The sequence below is a fragment of the Harpegnathos saltator genome, unplaced genomic scaffold (assembly GCF_003227715.2).
Source record: "Harpegnathos saltator strain DR-91 unplaced genomic scaffold, Hsal_v8.6 scaffold144, whole genome shotgun sequence".
In the NCBI taxonomy this organism is placed as follows: domain Eukaryota; kingdom Metazoa; phylum Arthropoda; class Insecta; order Hymenoptera; family Formicidae; genus Harpegnathos; species Harpegnathos saltator.
Genome location: NW_020229922.1, coordinates 729,658 through 748,030, shown reverse-complemented (window position 1 = coordinate 748,030; position 18,373 = coordinate 729,658). Strand labels below are relative to the sequence as shown.

At 42.8% G+C, this 18,373-nt stretch overlaps 1 protein-coding gene across 1 annotated transcript; it reads left to right on the top strand.

Moving 5' to 3' along the window:
* The first annotated feature begins 4,007 nt into the window (after positions 1–4,007).
* Positions 4,008–4,973, top strand: LOC112590757 (uncharacterized). Its single transcript, XM_025308249.1, has 2 exons — positions 4,008–4,642; positions 4,694–4,973. Exons 1-2 carry the CDS (start codon positions 4,008–4,010, stop codon positions 4,971–4,973), a joined length of 915 nt encoding a protein of 304 aa, XP_025164034.1.
* Positions 4,974–18,373: the final 13,400 nt, after the last annotated feature.

Here is an 18,373-nt window from a genome sequence, read left to right as displayed (position 1 = left end):
CTGGCTGCAGGCCAAACTTCGCCGGCCCGCCAGATTTGATGCCTAAAAAGGACCGTAAATTTATCTCATCGCGCGTCCGTCCCACATTTCGTCCCTCGCATGCACGAAATAAATAGAATTCTCAAGCTTTATGGCGGCCCGTGAGAGCCTTATAAATCTTACCGCTGCATGTCCCGCCATCGCCCGTATCATTCTTTACGTTTCGGGTTATGACACCTCGCCCGGGCGTAAACTCACCGCTCGATAAAAAGATATTTTAATGCGCGCCACTGTTTTTAATTCCCGCCCCGTAAATTTGCCGCGCGCTGCGGTAAATTACTGGATGTAAACAAAACGGAGCGCACCTCGATTGTCCGAATTAATTCGGGTACATGATGCGAAATAATCGATCTACAACAACCGAGTGTTTATATTTAAAAATAACGAAGGATATGATTTGTTGCGTAATGCTTCAATCGCTTCAATAAAATAAAATTTCTACTGAAAATTTAATAACGTATAACGCTGCAAATTTGATTTCTATTGATGCCCGACCGGGAGATTTTACTGCATCACGTAAAGTTGCGGGAAAATGCTTCGCGATATACCATCGTGAACGACATCGGTGCGTGTGAACGGATAAAACCTCGTTCGACATGCATAATAACGAAATTATTTGCGGAATAATCGCGATTCGTTAGCTACACGCCATCGGTGTTACGTCCCTGAGAAATTCTCTGTTCGCACGAAAATGATCGAACGCCGGGTGCAATATTTCGTACGAGCTGTCGTCGTAGAGCATTCGCACGGTCATAGAGTTGGTTCGATATCCTTGAAATACCGTTAACACGTTAACACGTGAATATCCACATGGCGCATACGAGCGCGAAGATTATCGGCCATGTCATAAAAAAGCTATACCTTTGGTACTTTATATATGAAAGTATATATTTACCAAGCATCTCTCCGACAGTGTTATATTTTTATTTATAGTGTTACATATTTTTTATGTCCGTTTTGGAAAAAAGGAAAAATCACGAACTCGCGATCAAATTGGAATTTCTTGTATTAAGGGAGGAGCCTCATATAACTCGCTGAAAATAAGGCGATATTTGGGAATTGTTTTTGAAGATCGTATTCAATGGATCATTTTACAACTTAGACCATAATTTGTTTAATGTTTAAAATAGTAGAAAAAATGTTTGTCACGCGACACGCTTACCAAATTATGTCCCAAGCCAGTAAACACCAAACCCAAGTGCGTAAACTATAGTGAAGCACATATGGCCAACTACAGAGGTTGCATTGTCGCTAAAGAGCTGCAAAAGTGCACAGAAACGAAGCTACTAATAGCAAAAAACAGCAGGAAAGCTTCCCAAGCAAGCTATCGAGAATCAGCAAATTAAATGGTAGATGGAATCTACTGATAATAACCAAAAGGCTCCTGAAATAATAAATGGAAAGCTGACTTATGCTACCTATGCTGAAAAGGTTGTGCATCTTGAAGACAAATGAAAAGACCACAATAATGAAAACGCGAGAATTATGCAGGTTCTTGAACAGCTGATAAGCCGACTTGATTTACAAAAAAAAGATCAATCAAATGAAATTCGATGTTGGAAAGTGAGTTGTCAAAAATCAAAGACAGATAATGGCCGGTTCTATTCGTATAGCAACTTGAAGTGCAAACGGCTTAAGACAATGCAAATCCGAATTTGAAATCTTTTTAGAGGAACAAAAGATAGACGTATGCCTTACACAGTCTGTCCCAGATACGATGAGACTGGTTCCATCAAAGTTCTTTGCGCAGCGATATCTATGAGTGAATGATGGTAGGTGAATGTTCTACCCTTCATCTACTTAATCTCAAAATTTGAGCGAATTCGGTTGATATTTCACTGTGGTTTGACATTTTATGTAAAGTCACTTTGTGTACGTCGGTCGAAAAACCAACTTTTAAATTGGGCAAAAGTGGCGCAGAAACGTACGAAACGCTAAAAAATGTGTACGGGGATGAATGCATGTCCCGTGCACCAGGTTTTCCGTTGGTTTGGCCGATTCCGTGACGGTCGTGAGGACCTTGCAGACGATGACCGAGCACCGCCGCCAAAAACCACTCGCAATGAAGAAAACATCGAGAAAGTCAAAGAAATTCTTCAAAGCGACCGCTGTGTGTCTGCCCAGATATTATCTGGGAGTTCTACAACGATTGTGGGCCAGAATTCGACGAGTTCGACCGGAATATCGAGAGCCAGGCAGTTGGTTTTTGTTGCACGATAATGCACCATCGCACAAAGCCATCATGGTACGTGAATTCTTGACCAAAAAAGGCATCATTGTTATCGATCATCCACCGTATTCACCTGATTTGGCTCCGTGCGACTTCTGGCTATTTCCCAAACTGAAATTGCCGATGAAAGGAAATCGTTTCGATACCATCCCGGTCATCCAAAAGACTTCGACCGCCATACTAAAGGCCATTCCAGCCGATGAGTATAAAAAATGTTTCGAAAAATTTGTTGAACGTTTCCAGCGCTGTATTGACTCAGAAGGACACTATTTTGAATAAACAAGAATAAAAAATCAAAATAATAAACGCTTTGTATTTTTTTTAGACCAGTCTCATTGGATCTGGGACAGACTGTGTACATCTGAAATACATTTTATATAAAGAATCTTACCTAAAAATACACGGTTTTAAAATCTATCATACCACTCACTCTTCTAACCTAACAGTGCTCGTGGAGGAGCTGGAGTCATAATTTGAGCTAATATTAAGCACAATGAAGAACCTAAATTCTCAATTGAAAGTATACAAGCCTCCACTATTAACATACATACAATGTAAGAGATATAACTTCATAATTTCTGCAATATATAGTCCACCAAGGCATAATATCAAACAATTCGCGACGAAGTAATCGATTTCTTGAACAGGAGCATATACGCAACGCGCATACAGGCACGCAAGCCACCATGGCTGCAGTAAGACTGCACCGAAAAAATTGTGTTCTTAATATAAGAAAATTTTAAACTTTTCAAGCTTTCTTAACAGACATTCTTAATCTATAAGAATATTTTCTTCTCTTTATCGATATGTCTAGAATACATACTAAAATTAAGAATATACTCTTTTAGAATAACTGCCTAGCAAGAAACAAGTCGTCAATCGGTCATTAAGAAGGAAGTACATACACTCTTACATAAAGGCATAATACACAATAAGGAAAGGAACCAATCAGAATTCTCATTTCTATTGCCACGTTTGAAATAAAAGACTGATTAGTTCATTTCCTTATGCGTTGTGCATTATGCCTTTATGCTTAAAGTGTGTGCTTTTTTTATCTCAAAAACAGCTTTCGCAGTATAATTATATGTAATAGATCAAAGACAAATAAAAATCAACATTGAAATCGGATCGCAACTTTAAAATTGCATTAAAAATGTAGCATTACAAGAGGATTAATAGTGCAAGAGGTTAATTAATTAAATATTACAGATTGGGAATTAGAATCAGTTCGACGTAGAAAGTGTATACACGGTGAATCAATTTTCCGCGTCGACCAGACTCTGATTCCTAATTTTTAATATTAAATTAATTAACCTCCCTTAATTTTTTGCAACACTACATTTTTTAAATTAATTTTAAGGTTGTAATTTGATAGCGTTGGCTTTTTCTTATTTTGATCCATCGTATATGGTTGTATTAATATTTATATACATTAAGAATATCCATTAAAAATATCCGTTAAGATTATTTCTGTAGAATATCTAGTACTAACACATTCTTAAGAAGATTCTCCTCTTAAGTTAAGAAAATGTTCTTGGTGCCTATTTTAGAAGAAATTATCCTAAACATAAGTGGGAAATTCTTAAAATAAGAATACAATTTTTTCGGTGTGCGCTTTTGGCCCATATCGTTGCGGTCAATCACACAAAAAATTATAAAAAATTACGTAATTTGCTTCAAGGCCAAACCCGTATATTCGGAGACAATTATGGGCTCGTTGCCCGCGAAACACGTAACAATGTCGCGTCCGTTCACTCACTGCGGAGTCACTCACGATTACGCCGGGCCGCTGATTTTGCGCGAGACAAAACGGCGTTACTTCCGGAATCACAAGGCATATGTAGCCATTTTTGTGTATTTCGCCACCAAGGGCGTGCACATAGAGCTCGTCAGTGACCTCACTTCCGAAGCATTTATCGCTGCGCTCAAACGACTCGTGTCGCGAAGGGGGAAGCCACTGTGCTTGTATTCGAATAACAGCACTAACTTCGTCGGAGCACACCGACAGATCAAAGAATTTTATGATCTCTTACACAATGAGCAATTGCAGGGCGAAGTCGAAGGTTTCCTCCGCGAGCAAGGTACTTCTTGGAAGTTCATCCCACCTAATGCACCGCATTTCGGCGGTTTGTGGGAGGCAGCGGTGAAGTCCGCCAAATATCACCTTAATCGCATCGCAGGTAAAGCGCACTTAACTTTCGAGGAGATGCAGACGGTGTTATGCGAGATCGAGGCTATTTTGAACTCGCGTCCGCTTACGCCTTTAAGTACTGATCCAAACGACCTGGTCTTTCTGAGTCCAGGTCATTTCTTGGTTGGCACCACCTTGAATAGTTCCCCTGGCGAAGATTTATTCGATGTGAATGAGAATAGGTTGATCCGATGACAGCGTGTCGAACAAATTCGACAACATTTTTGGCGTAGGTGGAGCCATGAATGTTTAAATTCTCTCCAAGAAAAGTCCAAATGGCGATGCAACAAGGGCGAGCAACTGAAGCCGAATCAGCTGGTCTTGCTTAAGCAGCAGGGACTAGCGCCGCTACAATGGCAGTTAGGGCCGATAGAGGAAGTCCAGGCAACGTTCCGACAACGTAGCACGAACCGCCACTATCAGGGCTACAAAGGGCTTGATTACCATGCCCTTATCCAGAATTGCCATACTACCGATAAATACATAGCGCTCATTGTAATCAGGGGCAGCTAATCTCGAGCGTTATTTTTCTTGGATTGCCGCCTTTCTTTATTTTTTTTATTTTATTATAATTTTTTCTTTTTTCATTGCTTTTCTTTTATTTTTTATTTATTTTAATTATGCCTATTTGCGTATATATTTTGTACATCGATCTACCCGTGAGAAACAAATCGGCAATTTTTCGAACTGCGCTTATATTATTGAAAGCGTGTGCTTCCAATGGGGAACGGCATTTGTTCGATATTTGTTTAATATCAATATTAAATTTTAGGCTTCACTCACTCCTTTTCTTATACGACGTGATTGCCCTGTTGCTTTTAACGCGTTAGCGTTTTTGCACGCGTGTTCAGTCGCGAAGTCTCGCACGCGAGCGAGAGAAGAGAGAGAAACAAGAAAGTGCGCAAGAAAAAACATATATACAGAAAAAGCCCGACACAACAAAGGAGCGATCGCTATCTTCGAGACGAACAGTCGCGTGTACAGAAAACTTTTGTCCGAGTTTAATAAACGTTATTTTTTGTCCGTGATCGACGACGAAATTATTCATCCTAATCGCGCTTCAACATTCGCCGACGGATGTAGGCAGCGTCAGCTGCAATTAAAATTTAGAGGAGCTATACTTTTCGGCTATGGAGTCCCGAGGAAACGCCCGGCAGCAGATACTTGGAAAGCGCATTCCTCAAGATTACGGAACAAAATCATACTGGTCCTTCGAGCATTTAACAAGCGGGCAGAATCCGACAGGCTTATTTTTATATATGAAAACATATATCCTGAGAGTGCAAAATATGCATTTAAGTTAAAACCTTGTTTCTACAATAACTTTGCAAATTCTGTCATTTTAAAGAGTAGTGCAGAATCACCAGACACAAACATTATACAGACCATTGTCCCACCTTGAAGTCACAAGTGTTCGTTTACTGCGTTTTTATGTCAAAGCTTACATAAGGATTTATTTAAGAATTATTTAATATTTAGTCACATCTCAATTGTGCGTTTAATTTTGATTTTTAACTTCAGTCAGCGATATATTAATTATATAACTTACTCAGAAATAGAATATGGGCAAATATTAAATAATCTAATAAAAATTACCCACTAATAATACAGTAATAAAGATTGGATAAATAAATATATAAGATAATAAATTTTTATTCAATTAATTAATTGTCGTGTCATTATATTCACGACACCGACACGATAATTGATAAATTTATTATAACATCTTTCTTTTTTCCTTTTTGTTTTGAAGATACTAATATAAATTGAAATTTTTAAAAGAACTGATAAAGAGAAAACTTACAATAAAGAAATAACAATTATGAGTTCCAATAATGCTGTATATGTTTACCAACAGAGATTTAAATTTAGATTCCGTGCAATAAGAAAGTTAAGCATAAATAAAAAGAAAGCGTTGCATGGCAGATGATAATATCATACTCGCTGCTGAAGAAACATTATTACACGTAAAAATTAACATTTGCGGAATTTACGTACATTCTATCGGGTTAATTCTAATACTAGTATTCATAGTTGCGAATTATTTAGGATCTTTGATTGAAAACATAATTAATTACAGATTCGTATTCATGAGCCGTTACTCGGCTGTGTTTGAATTCACGTTTCTTGTACGAAATAACATAGTAAATACAGATACGGATTAATGGATAGTCAAAGATTCATAAAGTGCTATAATTACTTATCAACCTAATTTCCTAAATTCCGACTCGGGCAAATTCGTCAAAAATATCCAAAACTAAAAATATTAAAAACGGAAACTGCCAGTATAATAAATGATTTGACATATCTCGAAAATATTTGATATATCGCTGCCAACGTCCTGAGCCTTGCGTCCTCCATCCTGACTTCTCTGTCACAGGCATTGGCACTGACACTGACACTCGCATAAGTACAATTCGGTAGAAGAAACGCATGTTAAATAACGCGATGCCGAAACCACGATTAAACATACCAAAAGAATTCATGAAATGTTTGAATCATACGGCGGGAATGATAAACACCGAAACACATACTCGGCGGTATGTGAGTCACTTGTCGGCTCGAAATGTAATGAAAATATTCGGAAAAGTACGCGATATGAAGATAAGTTTGACCGTAAAGTTGCGATATTTGTTTGTTGTGATTGCGTTCGGTCGTTCATCGGAAGGTGACACGCTAACCGATTCATGAAATTCTTTTCGCCCATTGTTTGTTAACTTCCTTTGCGCCTCGCGTACTTTTCTACATGTATAACTGAGTATTATATTACATCACGAGACGGCAAATTATAATTCCAGTTAAATATTGCTCGTTGGGTCTTGAACTATTCATTCAAGTTCTATTCAATATTGTCTTAATTAATCAATATCAATAAATATATCAAATATAATTATCACGAAGGTAATGTCGCAATTAATATTGAGGCAGTATAGTACGTTTCTCCAACTAAATCGTATCTACGAAAGTGTGAATGTGTGTGCCATAAGAAAACAAGATCTTGGATCAAGAGACCGGTACGGAGGATGTAGAATGTAAATAACATATTCATTTGATACAAAAGATACGAATCTAGACTTGTATTCAAAAGTCTTTTATTCAAAAGTCATGAATAATTTGCAACTATAGATATCGATCTTAAAATTGAATGAAAGTCTCGCAAGCGTTGATTTGTGTATTTAATAATGTTTCTTGGATCGCAACTCTCATTTTGAAGTTCATTTATCAGTGCTTTTTCCCATTTCTATTTACATAGTTATTTTAACTGTCTAAATCTAAATATAAATCTTGATTGCTGCGCAGTATTAGTGGATCGAATGTCCATATTTCGATTCTCCATATATTCCGGTTCTCCAAATCGTATAAAAATTCCCGAGACCAATGAAAAGAAAATTATAAAGAGAGTACGAAGAAAATTTGTTCCTATATTTACCCATTAATTTTTATTGTAATTATTATTTATTGTATTATTTAATATTTGCTCATCGTCAAGTTCAACATTGAATAGAGAAAGTTAATTTAAAATAAAAACTTCAACTTCAGGCCACTGCTCGCATTTCAACCTCTACTCCGCGGCGAGATATTTCGGGCGTCGAACTCGGCGAAATATAAACCCGGACGCGGAAAATTTTCTGTCAACGGCTTTTTTTTCAACGATTAAATATTTCGGAAACTCTCGCCGAATGACCTTTGCGTATGACGCGTACGGCGGGGCTGGGTAGGGTAGATGCACAGGACGCATATATGACGCGAACAGCAAATGTGGTGCGGCCAATCGCATTGGCAGTCGGTGGCCTTTTTGATCGAGTTTACAATTACACGTCACCTGTCCCACGCGGTGCATTACCGGGTCCCGTGACGTATTGCCAAGTCTGCAGGCCGTTAACATCGCTCCCGAGTTCGTTCATTAATAATAGATGCATTATTAACAGCCGGGTGTACCGGAAATATTGCAGGTAATCGGTACGCAACTCAGATTCGCTCACGTCATAGATGTTTAAGTTCAGTAATAATGTGTGTACGCGCTGATCGTGTAATTTTCAGAGAAACCGCGCGGAGGCCGCTGCAAACCGGACTGGCGAGCGAATCCGGTAAAATATTTACGATTGATAACGCTAACAGATTGATTCGTGTAAGTTCGGTCTTGCGATTAGCTGATCTTTTCTAAATAATAATGCGAAAAATAAGCGATGAGAAAACATATCCCCGATCGAAGCTAGCGTCTTCCAGCGTTGTCGCAGCAACTAACCGTTGTCGCGATATTTTAAGTGGAAAAATGGTCGATCGCGGTCGATTTATTTCGCGAAGTTTTTACCGGCCAAGTGCCTCGCGTTTGTTCACGACAAATTTTCAGAAACACCGGAGTTATGGCCAGGCGTCAAGCCGCGTGGGCAAAAATAGCAATCGACAATAAAGTACAACATAGGCAATGAATCGTATACACTCGACAGTCCAATCTACGGTAATCTACGCGATCGCGATAACACATCATTCGGCGGTTGTTAATGGCCGCGAATCGTTAATTACGGTCGGGGGAGAAAAAAAGAGGGGACGAACTCCTAATGGCAACTTTCGATTCACCGGGAAATTGCGATAAAGGTAAAACGAGCGCGGAATAAAAGCTTTCGCCGCGTGCACGCGCATGCGCGCGCACTGCGGAGCGCGGGTAAACAATTTCGCGAAACAAATTTTAATTGCAATTACTTCACGTCCGCGTTGGCGGAGCGTGAGTCTGCCGCGTGACACGTCGTTCTGAGTGTATGTGTACGAACGTGTATATGTGTGTGTACTTGCGGAACTATATGGGTGCGTGCGTGCGCGCGCTCGAGTCTGCGTGCCGCGAGCAAAAACGAGAAAAAAAAGGAAATACTAATTTCACCGACGCGCGAGTGTGCGTGCGTCGCCGGATATAGCTCGGTCATAGATTGCACGGATTAAAATAATTTCTGCGACGATCGAGAGTGCAGAAAATCGAGATTAGAGAGCGCGCGCGCGGAAAAACCGATAATATCCCGCTAGGGTACGTGCCGTGTCGAATTTACCCCTGGCATTTCTAGATCGACTAAATAAAAGCGCATATCCGACGAATACGGGACGTATTTCGATGCTGACGGAGTTACGCGAAATGAAAATTTGGCGGTCGACTTTCTCATAGCGTGCGCGAGTGCGAATATACTATGTAGTTAGCTCGCTCGCCCCTCCCCTTCGCCGTGGCATTTTAGATTCCGGCGGCGGACAAAAACATGGCGAAAATGTAAAAGGCGGCCATTTTCGCATTGACACGCCACGTTGCACCGCGATAAAATAATTAAGCGTTAAATGTTGCCGCCACGTTTACTCACCGATAATAACTGATTTTAACGTTGTACTACACGGCCGCGGGAACGGCGTAGCGGTGCGTGAAACAGCGTACGTTCACCGCGCTAACGATGAAAAGCAAGCGAGATAATCCGATTTTTATCCGCTATCGTGCACGTCGATATGCGCATTGCCAATAATACGCTAATATTGCGTAATATTATTTATACTCATTATTATTATTAATTAAAACAGATTCTGATTTAAAAATGACAGCGAGCCACATTCGCACGTTCGGCGTATAAATGTCGCGCATAATTACACTAACGTTACGTAACGTTATCTGCGCGCATCACTATAATTACTGGTTAGAGTGAATTTCAATTAAAAAAAGTGACACGCGGTCTGAAAATTCGTATGCCGCTCCGGCATCAGCTGCGTCCTGTGCCTACGAATCATCGGCTCGCATGCGTGCGTGCGTGCGTGCGTGCGTGCGTGCGTATGTGCATGTGTCGACGCATTTACGTACACAATATGGCAGACCGCGGTACCGTCGTACATTAATGTACGACAAACTGTTTTGTAACGAAACCTCCTATTGTAATTAAATTGGAAATTAAACTAAGGAAAACGATAACTGACCTGAAATTACAGGGCGTGTGCGTATGTGCGTTTGCGTAGGTTCGCACAAATACAAACTCACCGGACGCGCAATCATACTTGTAACGATCTCCGCAGGAGGTACATGTATGCGTGTGTTTGCGTATGCATATAGTTGGCGTTTCCGTGGTCAGGGTCCTTTATTCAGATCGCCTACGCAAACTGCCACTCGCGCACACGGGGGCTCCCCGACCAACGGCAAATTTTACAAATGGCTGACCTAATATCACGGTGAATTTGTCGAGCAGAAAACGACCGGCTAGGTTTTTTACATCGCGTCGTATTGACGATAAATTGCCTATTGCGTACCAATCGCGGAGGTCACATTTAAAATTCTAATGGGGTAATTGTATTACTTTTGTCACGACTGATACCGTACGCATTCTACTTATCTACGGGACGAAGGTATCGCTAAACCGAACGAAGCAAACGATATATTGACTAACGTCCTTCCGCGCATAGCTAAAAAATGTAAAAAGAAAAAACATAAATAACGATAGCGGTTATCTCGAGTCGTTAATTTTTATTAGATGTTAATTTTTATTAGATGTTAATGTGGTGAAGCTATTTCTCTAATGGATATACTGTTCGATAACTATTACGAATACCTAAGAACCAATTGCTGAAAAGGGGTAGCGCATCAGAAAATATTGCCTCCTTTTTTCCCTTTCTTTCTCTCCCTGTCGCTAAATTAATTATTCATATTCATCGCACTAGTTTCTGCAAAGATCGCATTTCCAATCCGAAGTCGTGACGATAAATATCGAAACCCTTTAAAAAAATTAAAAAAATTCCAACATCAACGTCATTTTCATAGAATGTGACTAATTCAGAATTCCGCAATTAATATCCATTTTGTGTGTGATATAGACGCTTTAATTAAACAAGCAAGAATATCGAATCAAAGGGTTACAATATACGCGGAGACAGACGTTAGAGAGGGAGCTTATTTTTGGAGCTTTGCCGGACATGACAAATTTACGCAGTCGAGCCGGCACCTGTCACGGGCATGAAATATATCGATTTACGAATGGACCACGGAATTTTCCGGAGATATAGACATCCAATTACCTCATGGAAGAATCAGGCAGCGACCTGATAAATATAGCGTCCGATAAAATACCGAGCGACATGCAATATTAATGTAATTTCTCGAGAACTCAACAAGCACGCGCCACACAATGTTGCAAATTTATATTCCACCGCCATTATATATCGCATACGTTAATTTATTTGTTAGACACGGACGAGACCGGAGGAAGCGATTTATAGCACCGACTTCCCCCAAAAGTGTAGCCGGCGGGATTGTTTACAAAGCGATTCGAGAGATGTCGGAGGATGCTTTTTAGCTAGCGACAAGTCTAACGGTATACCCAAATCGTCTGATTTAATACTAGAGGAGAAAAGAAAAATTTTTTTTTAACTGTGCGTACGTACGTAGGTGTGTGGTAAGTTTTAACCGTGCCCGGGAAGGGGCGCAACACGAACAGTCGCCGCAAAATTAAAGTCTCTCGGGGAATGCGGAAAATTCCACGATACGGACGCGCGCGCGCGCGCGACGTTAATTGCGAGTTAACGTAGCTCGATCGATATGCACAAAAATACGATGCACAGGTGCACGTTGTTATTAGAGCAAGCATTTTTACGCGCGCACGTCGACAAGTGTTAGGTAACGACCGCAAATGTGAACGGTGAAATATATTTTCAACGATCTAAATATATTGGTTAACACGCATAGCGTATTAATAAGTTAAGACGTAGTGTTTCGACAAAAGTAAAATACGATGCGACTCGAGTATCGTTTTACACGATCGCCGTTGTACCAACGACGCAAACAAGAAATCTACGAACCTCGTAAATGATATCGACCGACCTCGTACAGACATTAACGTCTACCATTAGCGGTCAACGAACAAAAATATTTAACTACGACGGCTCATGAAGTCAGTAACGTTATTAACCCGCGTTTATATACGTGCACGGCACGTGCACTCCTGGTTGGAAACCACATGGTGTAATAGCAGAACGTCGAGCAGGATTTGCATGCACGTACTATATGGTAAACATGAGATTTCATCGAAACTCAGCGCGTTTCTGCGAATCACTTCATCCCGCAAAATATTTACAAAGTATTCCCGTATCACGCCATACATGCGAGTGGATCAATTTCGACGTTTAACATTTAAATTGACGACTTTTGGGAAAGAGAGTGAGAGAAAAGACAATATATTGCTACGTGTGTCTATCCTATCAGCTCGCAAAATTCATCAAATTGATTTATTGAATAAATTTAAACATAGAAAATATGTGTGTGTATACGCGTTATCCCGTACCTCCGATTGTACCACGCAGCGTTAAATGGATTATAAAATAGCGACAAAATCACCCAGAACGACATTTTATGGCTTTTAAAACGAGAGTCGAATGAAAGACTGGTGGGCACTATGGGCAGATATAATAAAAAAATGGATGTGTTTACCGCGAGTGTCAATGAATTCTGCGGTAACGTGAGATACGGCGGCGCGACGTATGTGAGATATGATAATGCGAGCTTACGTAACGCGAGCGAAACGGCTGCGGAAGAAAGGAAATAAGAGACGAGGTTGGAAATGAGGGATCGCGGCCGTGTCGGAAAAGCAGCCGAGAAGAGATTGATGAATCCGTAAGTGAAAGGGTCGAAGCACGGAGGAAAGCACGATGCGAGGAGAATTCTTTTGCCGAGTTTCGCGAATAAAAAGTGCGAGCGCGCCGTCGCGCCGCGAAAAACCTGGCGGAGTAATTAAGCGCGCGAGTAATTACACGCCGGCGGCTCCGACGGCGTCGATACCACGATTTTCGCCCGCGAGTTGGCAAGTTCGGTATTTTCGGTCGAGATCGGTGCCGGGAGAGAGACTGAGATAGACCAAGCGAGAGAGAGAGAGAGAAAGAGAGAGAATGGCCAAGGACGAAGCTGCGTATTACGCTTCACGTTTCGCTTGTGAGAATGCGCTGCGCGTATAAGATGACACGCGTAATGATTTCACACTGCATTTAAACGGGACAACAACAATTGTTAGTTCCAAGTCTCGAATAAAATGAGCAGTTTGGCCGAGATAAATGCATATAATCTTCTCTTCTCGGCCCGCTACATCGCTACATCCTGGCATTTGCTAGATCCTTTAAACGCGCTATCGATTTGATGTTTTGCGAGAAATTGAATAAAATTGATCTGCGTCTACAATGTACATGGCTGTGTGTACGAAAGACCAGAGATCCGTCTCCTTTAAGATACGCGTAGAACAAATTTCGTGCAGGAACGTAACAGAAAGATGATATACTACATGTGGCACGCGTTCAATCGGATTTCCTCGGCGTCCGTGCGAAATGCACGTCGAGAGAACGAGAACGGCGGCATTTTACATGCAGCCGGTCGGCGATATCAGAAACTCGCGCGTGCACGTGACGGGCCGCGGTGCGGCAACATCACACGATTTTCGTGGAAAAAAAAACAACCATCCATTTCCGGTAGCGACACGCGATTAATGGCACCCGGCTTTTCATTACGACTATGCATCGCACGTCGACTGCCGATAGAGCTTTCGCCATCGCTCGTATTTTATAGAACAAATATAAACAAATAAGCTATAAGTTATAAAGCTATAAATAGCGCGGGGAAAATGACGACGTAATAACTCACACGAATCGGTTTCCCGTACAACTACTGGAGATCGATTTGCATTATATCTCGAATCACCTGGCGAATAATGCGCGTAAAAAATTTATTTGTTTATTAGTCCGGTTACAATCAATAACACGGTGATTTACGATCTATCGATTGATACCTGCACGTCGAAGTTTTTAACGCGACCAGGAAATTTTGCGCCGTTCCGAAGATCGACCGAACATCGCTCGCGGAAAAATACGCGAATCGGACTCTGACCCCGTTTCTCGGAGAGCACCGGTCAGATTAATAAATTGATACACAGCTGGCTGCACTCCTTGGCAACGGGAATCTATTAGGCACAACATTTGGCATGTCTCTGTCGCGAACTCTCAGGCACGGACGCAATTGTAATTACAAGCGAGCGCCTGCGACGACGACTTCTTTTTTGCCGACTCTTATTCGCGGACGAGCGTAAAGTGCCTTCGTTCAATAATAATTTCTGCACGCTTGTGAGATAAGATAAAAAATAATACGCCGAACGTGGTCACGGAGGTTGTTAAACGCATCGGATGAGCTTTGCCTCAGTTTACCGCGAAAATGACGTAAGATAAGTATTGAAACGAACAATTACAAGTATTTTTAAAGTATGCGTTGGCATGTTTATCGGATGGACTACTCGTAATTATGATAGAAAGTGTGAGTCACGTGTGAGGAAACGTATAAGAGCAACGTGTAGAACATTTCGCAAGAGTTATCGGTCATAAAAATTACATTATAAAGTATACCGCGCGCACACACACGGAAAATGATGTTGTCCGTGGACGACGTTTCTATCATGAAAAATTAGAAATGTTACCCATCATTAGGAAAAACATTCCAATCAAAAATAACTATAGCGATATTGAATGACCTAAGTGACTCGAAAAATGCGCTCGAAGCGTAAGAGCATCGAATAATTCGTAAAACACACGTTCGCAGAATGTAAGCTGGGAAAAAGTACGTAGTAATTAAAGTCGTTGAGAAGAAAAAAAGGCAGAAGTTAAATTACCGCGGAAACTTTTACCTATACACACTTTTTGTCGTATGTTCCGCGAACTACGCGCGAGATATAACGTCAAAGTATAACGTCAACATTTTGGTTTTTACTCGTTACATGACGCTGAAGGCAAAAAGCTTTGATGAGAGCGAAGGGTGTCGATTGTCACACGCGGCAATTATTCGATATCCGCTGCGAGCGAATACGCTTACTCCGAAACTCGTTATATTCCACGTGCGCGCGCGCGCGAAGACGCGCCACCGCGCTAAATTCCGTCCGTTTTATCGGGATTTCGCCAGTCAAAAGCGACGACAGCTGTGTGCATCGCGCCGACAAATGCGAAGTCGTTAAAAGTCACTTTATGACGGCTGGTCGGAAAAATGAGAATCATCGATTGAATCTTAATATTCGAATATTTTGTCGACCGCGTTAGTTACCGCGCGCTCGCGTTAGTTACGTCACGTATAAAATATGCACGAACTCGTACGTCGGCTTGTTTACATAAATTTTCACGTGGCGCACAACATACGCGCACGTTAATTCATATCTGAAATGCTTAGAGATTTAGTGGTGAAACTCGTCTATTGAAAGATCAAAGGGTCCTCGTTAAGATAAAACGGACACGTGTCGAATAAACCGTGCCGATTTAAAGAAATATTTAGAATAATCCTTAACATCAAAAATACTTTTGATCTCGTGGCACAAATGCGCTCGCAGACCTCATCTTCGACCATTTATTGACTTGTACCATTTCATTTCACAGAGAAATTAATTCTTACTGCCAAACATGACTTGAAGGAAAGGGCCAATCTTTCTTTTAGTTTGTACCTCGTTTTCTCTTCTCGAACACTTCATATAAATAAGCAATCACTTAAAAACCTTTTTTCCTTCGTTATAATCTCGTTTCACTACCAATTGACTTTCGTCTCACGTACCATCATCGTGGTTAAAAACACGTAATAAAAAAATATATCTCGTGCAAAACACTTCATCACTTCTCTTAAAGATTTCTCTTAAAAACGAGCGCATGCTTGGTACGTAAAGATTAATTTCGAATAATGCAATCCCGAGCACAAGAGCGAGATCGCGCGCCAGCGCTGGCGGTGGCCAAGAGGGAAACAAAGGCGTACTCACCAAGCCAAACACGTCTCGCCAAAAACTGCGAAGGAATCCCGCATTCCGAGCCGGCCTGGCGGGTTCAGCGGTCGCTCCAACGGGCGTTACATAATTCTTCGTCCTCGAGGCTGCGGCTGGCTGCTGACGGTGCAGGGCTAACGGGGAAGCAGGGTGGTCGGTGATCGCTGCCAAAACACGGTCAAGCGTCGCGCCGTGAATCTCCACGCGGGGAGTTTACGATCGCGCGCGCGTGACTAGTCGCGGCGCCGTAAGAACGCTCATAAAACGACGGCAGCGACGACGGCGACGACGACGACATCGAAACGAGAGCGGAGTAGATAGAGCGCGGGCGCGGCGACTATTAACGTTTGGGCCCTTTAAATGACGTCGAACGATACGTGGCCGGTCGGCCAGTCGACCTCGGCGGGATTTAAATGACCGGAGGGGCGCTGGGGCACCGTTACACGCGCGCGTCTAACTGGGGGGCGCCCCAGGCGATTTAAAGGGCCAGCGCCGCGCCAAAGTTTCACGCTTGTGTCACGCGCGGCTCGGTTCGAATCACGTGCTAGTGAGCGAGCCAGCAAGCGAGCGCACGAACGGACGAGTTAACGCGAACTACCATATGAGCGCGAACAAAATCGCCGGTACGGCTGTCAAAGCGGAGTCGACCGGAAAGTTAGACGAGTCGACAGGTACGCGGCGTAGCGTGTTTCGCGGCTGCTGTTGCCGCTGTTGTTGCTGCTGCTGTTGTTGTTGGTACACGGCACGATGTACGTCACTTGACACATGTACATGTACACGCTTGCTCGTATTATATTCGACGTCACAGCAAGAGTCCGTGCATGCTCTCCATGAGCCGCCCGAAAAGGCGCACTCAAAGTTCATTTAACCACGACGACACTTGACGCGATCGCGAGCGTGAGCAAGCGAGCGAGCGAGCAAACGAACGAACGAACAAACGAGCGAACGAACGAAAGAACAAATAAATGAACGTATGTACGACTGAGCACCACCACGATTATGCGGTCGATGTGTCGTCTTCTGTTGCTGTCTCAAGACTGTTTAAATGTGCGCTACGGACACACGGGAGCACGCCTCGTCTCTGACTGTTGTTGTTATTCCTCCGCCGGCGATGTTTGTTTTTTGTGTCGCCACTAGGCTCGCCGCTTCCTCCGACCTCCCGAGATTTGTTTACTAATCCGTTGCAATCGGTCGTTCCAACGGACTGGCTCGCGCGTCCCGATCGTCGGCGTGCGTACACGAGTCGCAGTCGGGCCGCATCGTTTCTTCGGAACGAACGAACGGACGAGTGGACGAACGCGCGATCAACCGTCACTCGCGGGCTACGACTTTGCGACGACGTGGCTTGAGCGCGCAGTACGTACGTTTTGCGAACGGATCACAGCCGCGTGTCGTGCGTATTGGCGCGTGCACGAAACGAACCAGCGCGCACAGCATCCACCATGGGAGATCCGCGACCGCGCCACCGCCGCGTCGATTCGCCGTCCGCCGGCGAAAGTAGTGCCGGCGCCGCTTGTCGCCGAAACCGCGAATCAGACGGCGCGCGCCTTCGAAATTCACCGACGATAACGGTCGCGAATGCGATATCACCGACGGCCGCGTATGCGCGACGCGCGTATTGTTCCACCGTGCTGGCGAAATAGCACGTCGAAGACGCGCGACCGTTGGCGAATTCAAATTCCTCCGCGCCGCAAATTCGACTGTCTCAATACACTCAACATGGCCGACACGAAAACACTTTACGCTAGAATACGCGTGAAATATGTCAAGCCGGAGGCGAGTCAATCGCACTGATCGTGCCGCGTCGTGATTCGCCGAAAAAATCGCCGGCAGTCGCGAAGAACTTGATCTCGACGCTGCCGGTCATGCCTGCCGGTGGTGGTTGATCGGCGGCTTTCCACTCAATTGTCACACGACGAATCTATCGAATTTATCTTGTCGCCAGGCAGATCTACATACGTACACAATCCTGGGACCGATCGTGATTACGATTTAATTAAACCTCAATATTCGCAAAAGTCTTTAATCCAACAGTTGTCTCTCTCTTTCTCTCTCTCTCTCTCTCTCTCTCTCTCTCTCTCTCTCTCTCTCTCTCTCTTACCAAAATCGCTGCTAAACAAGTCGCTTCGGAGCACCACTGAC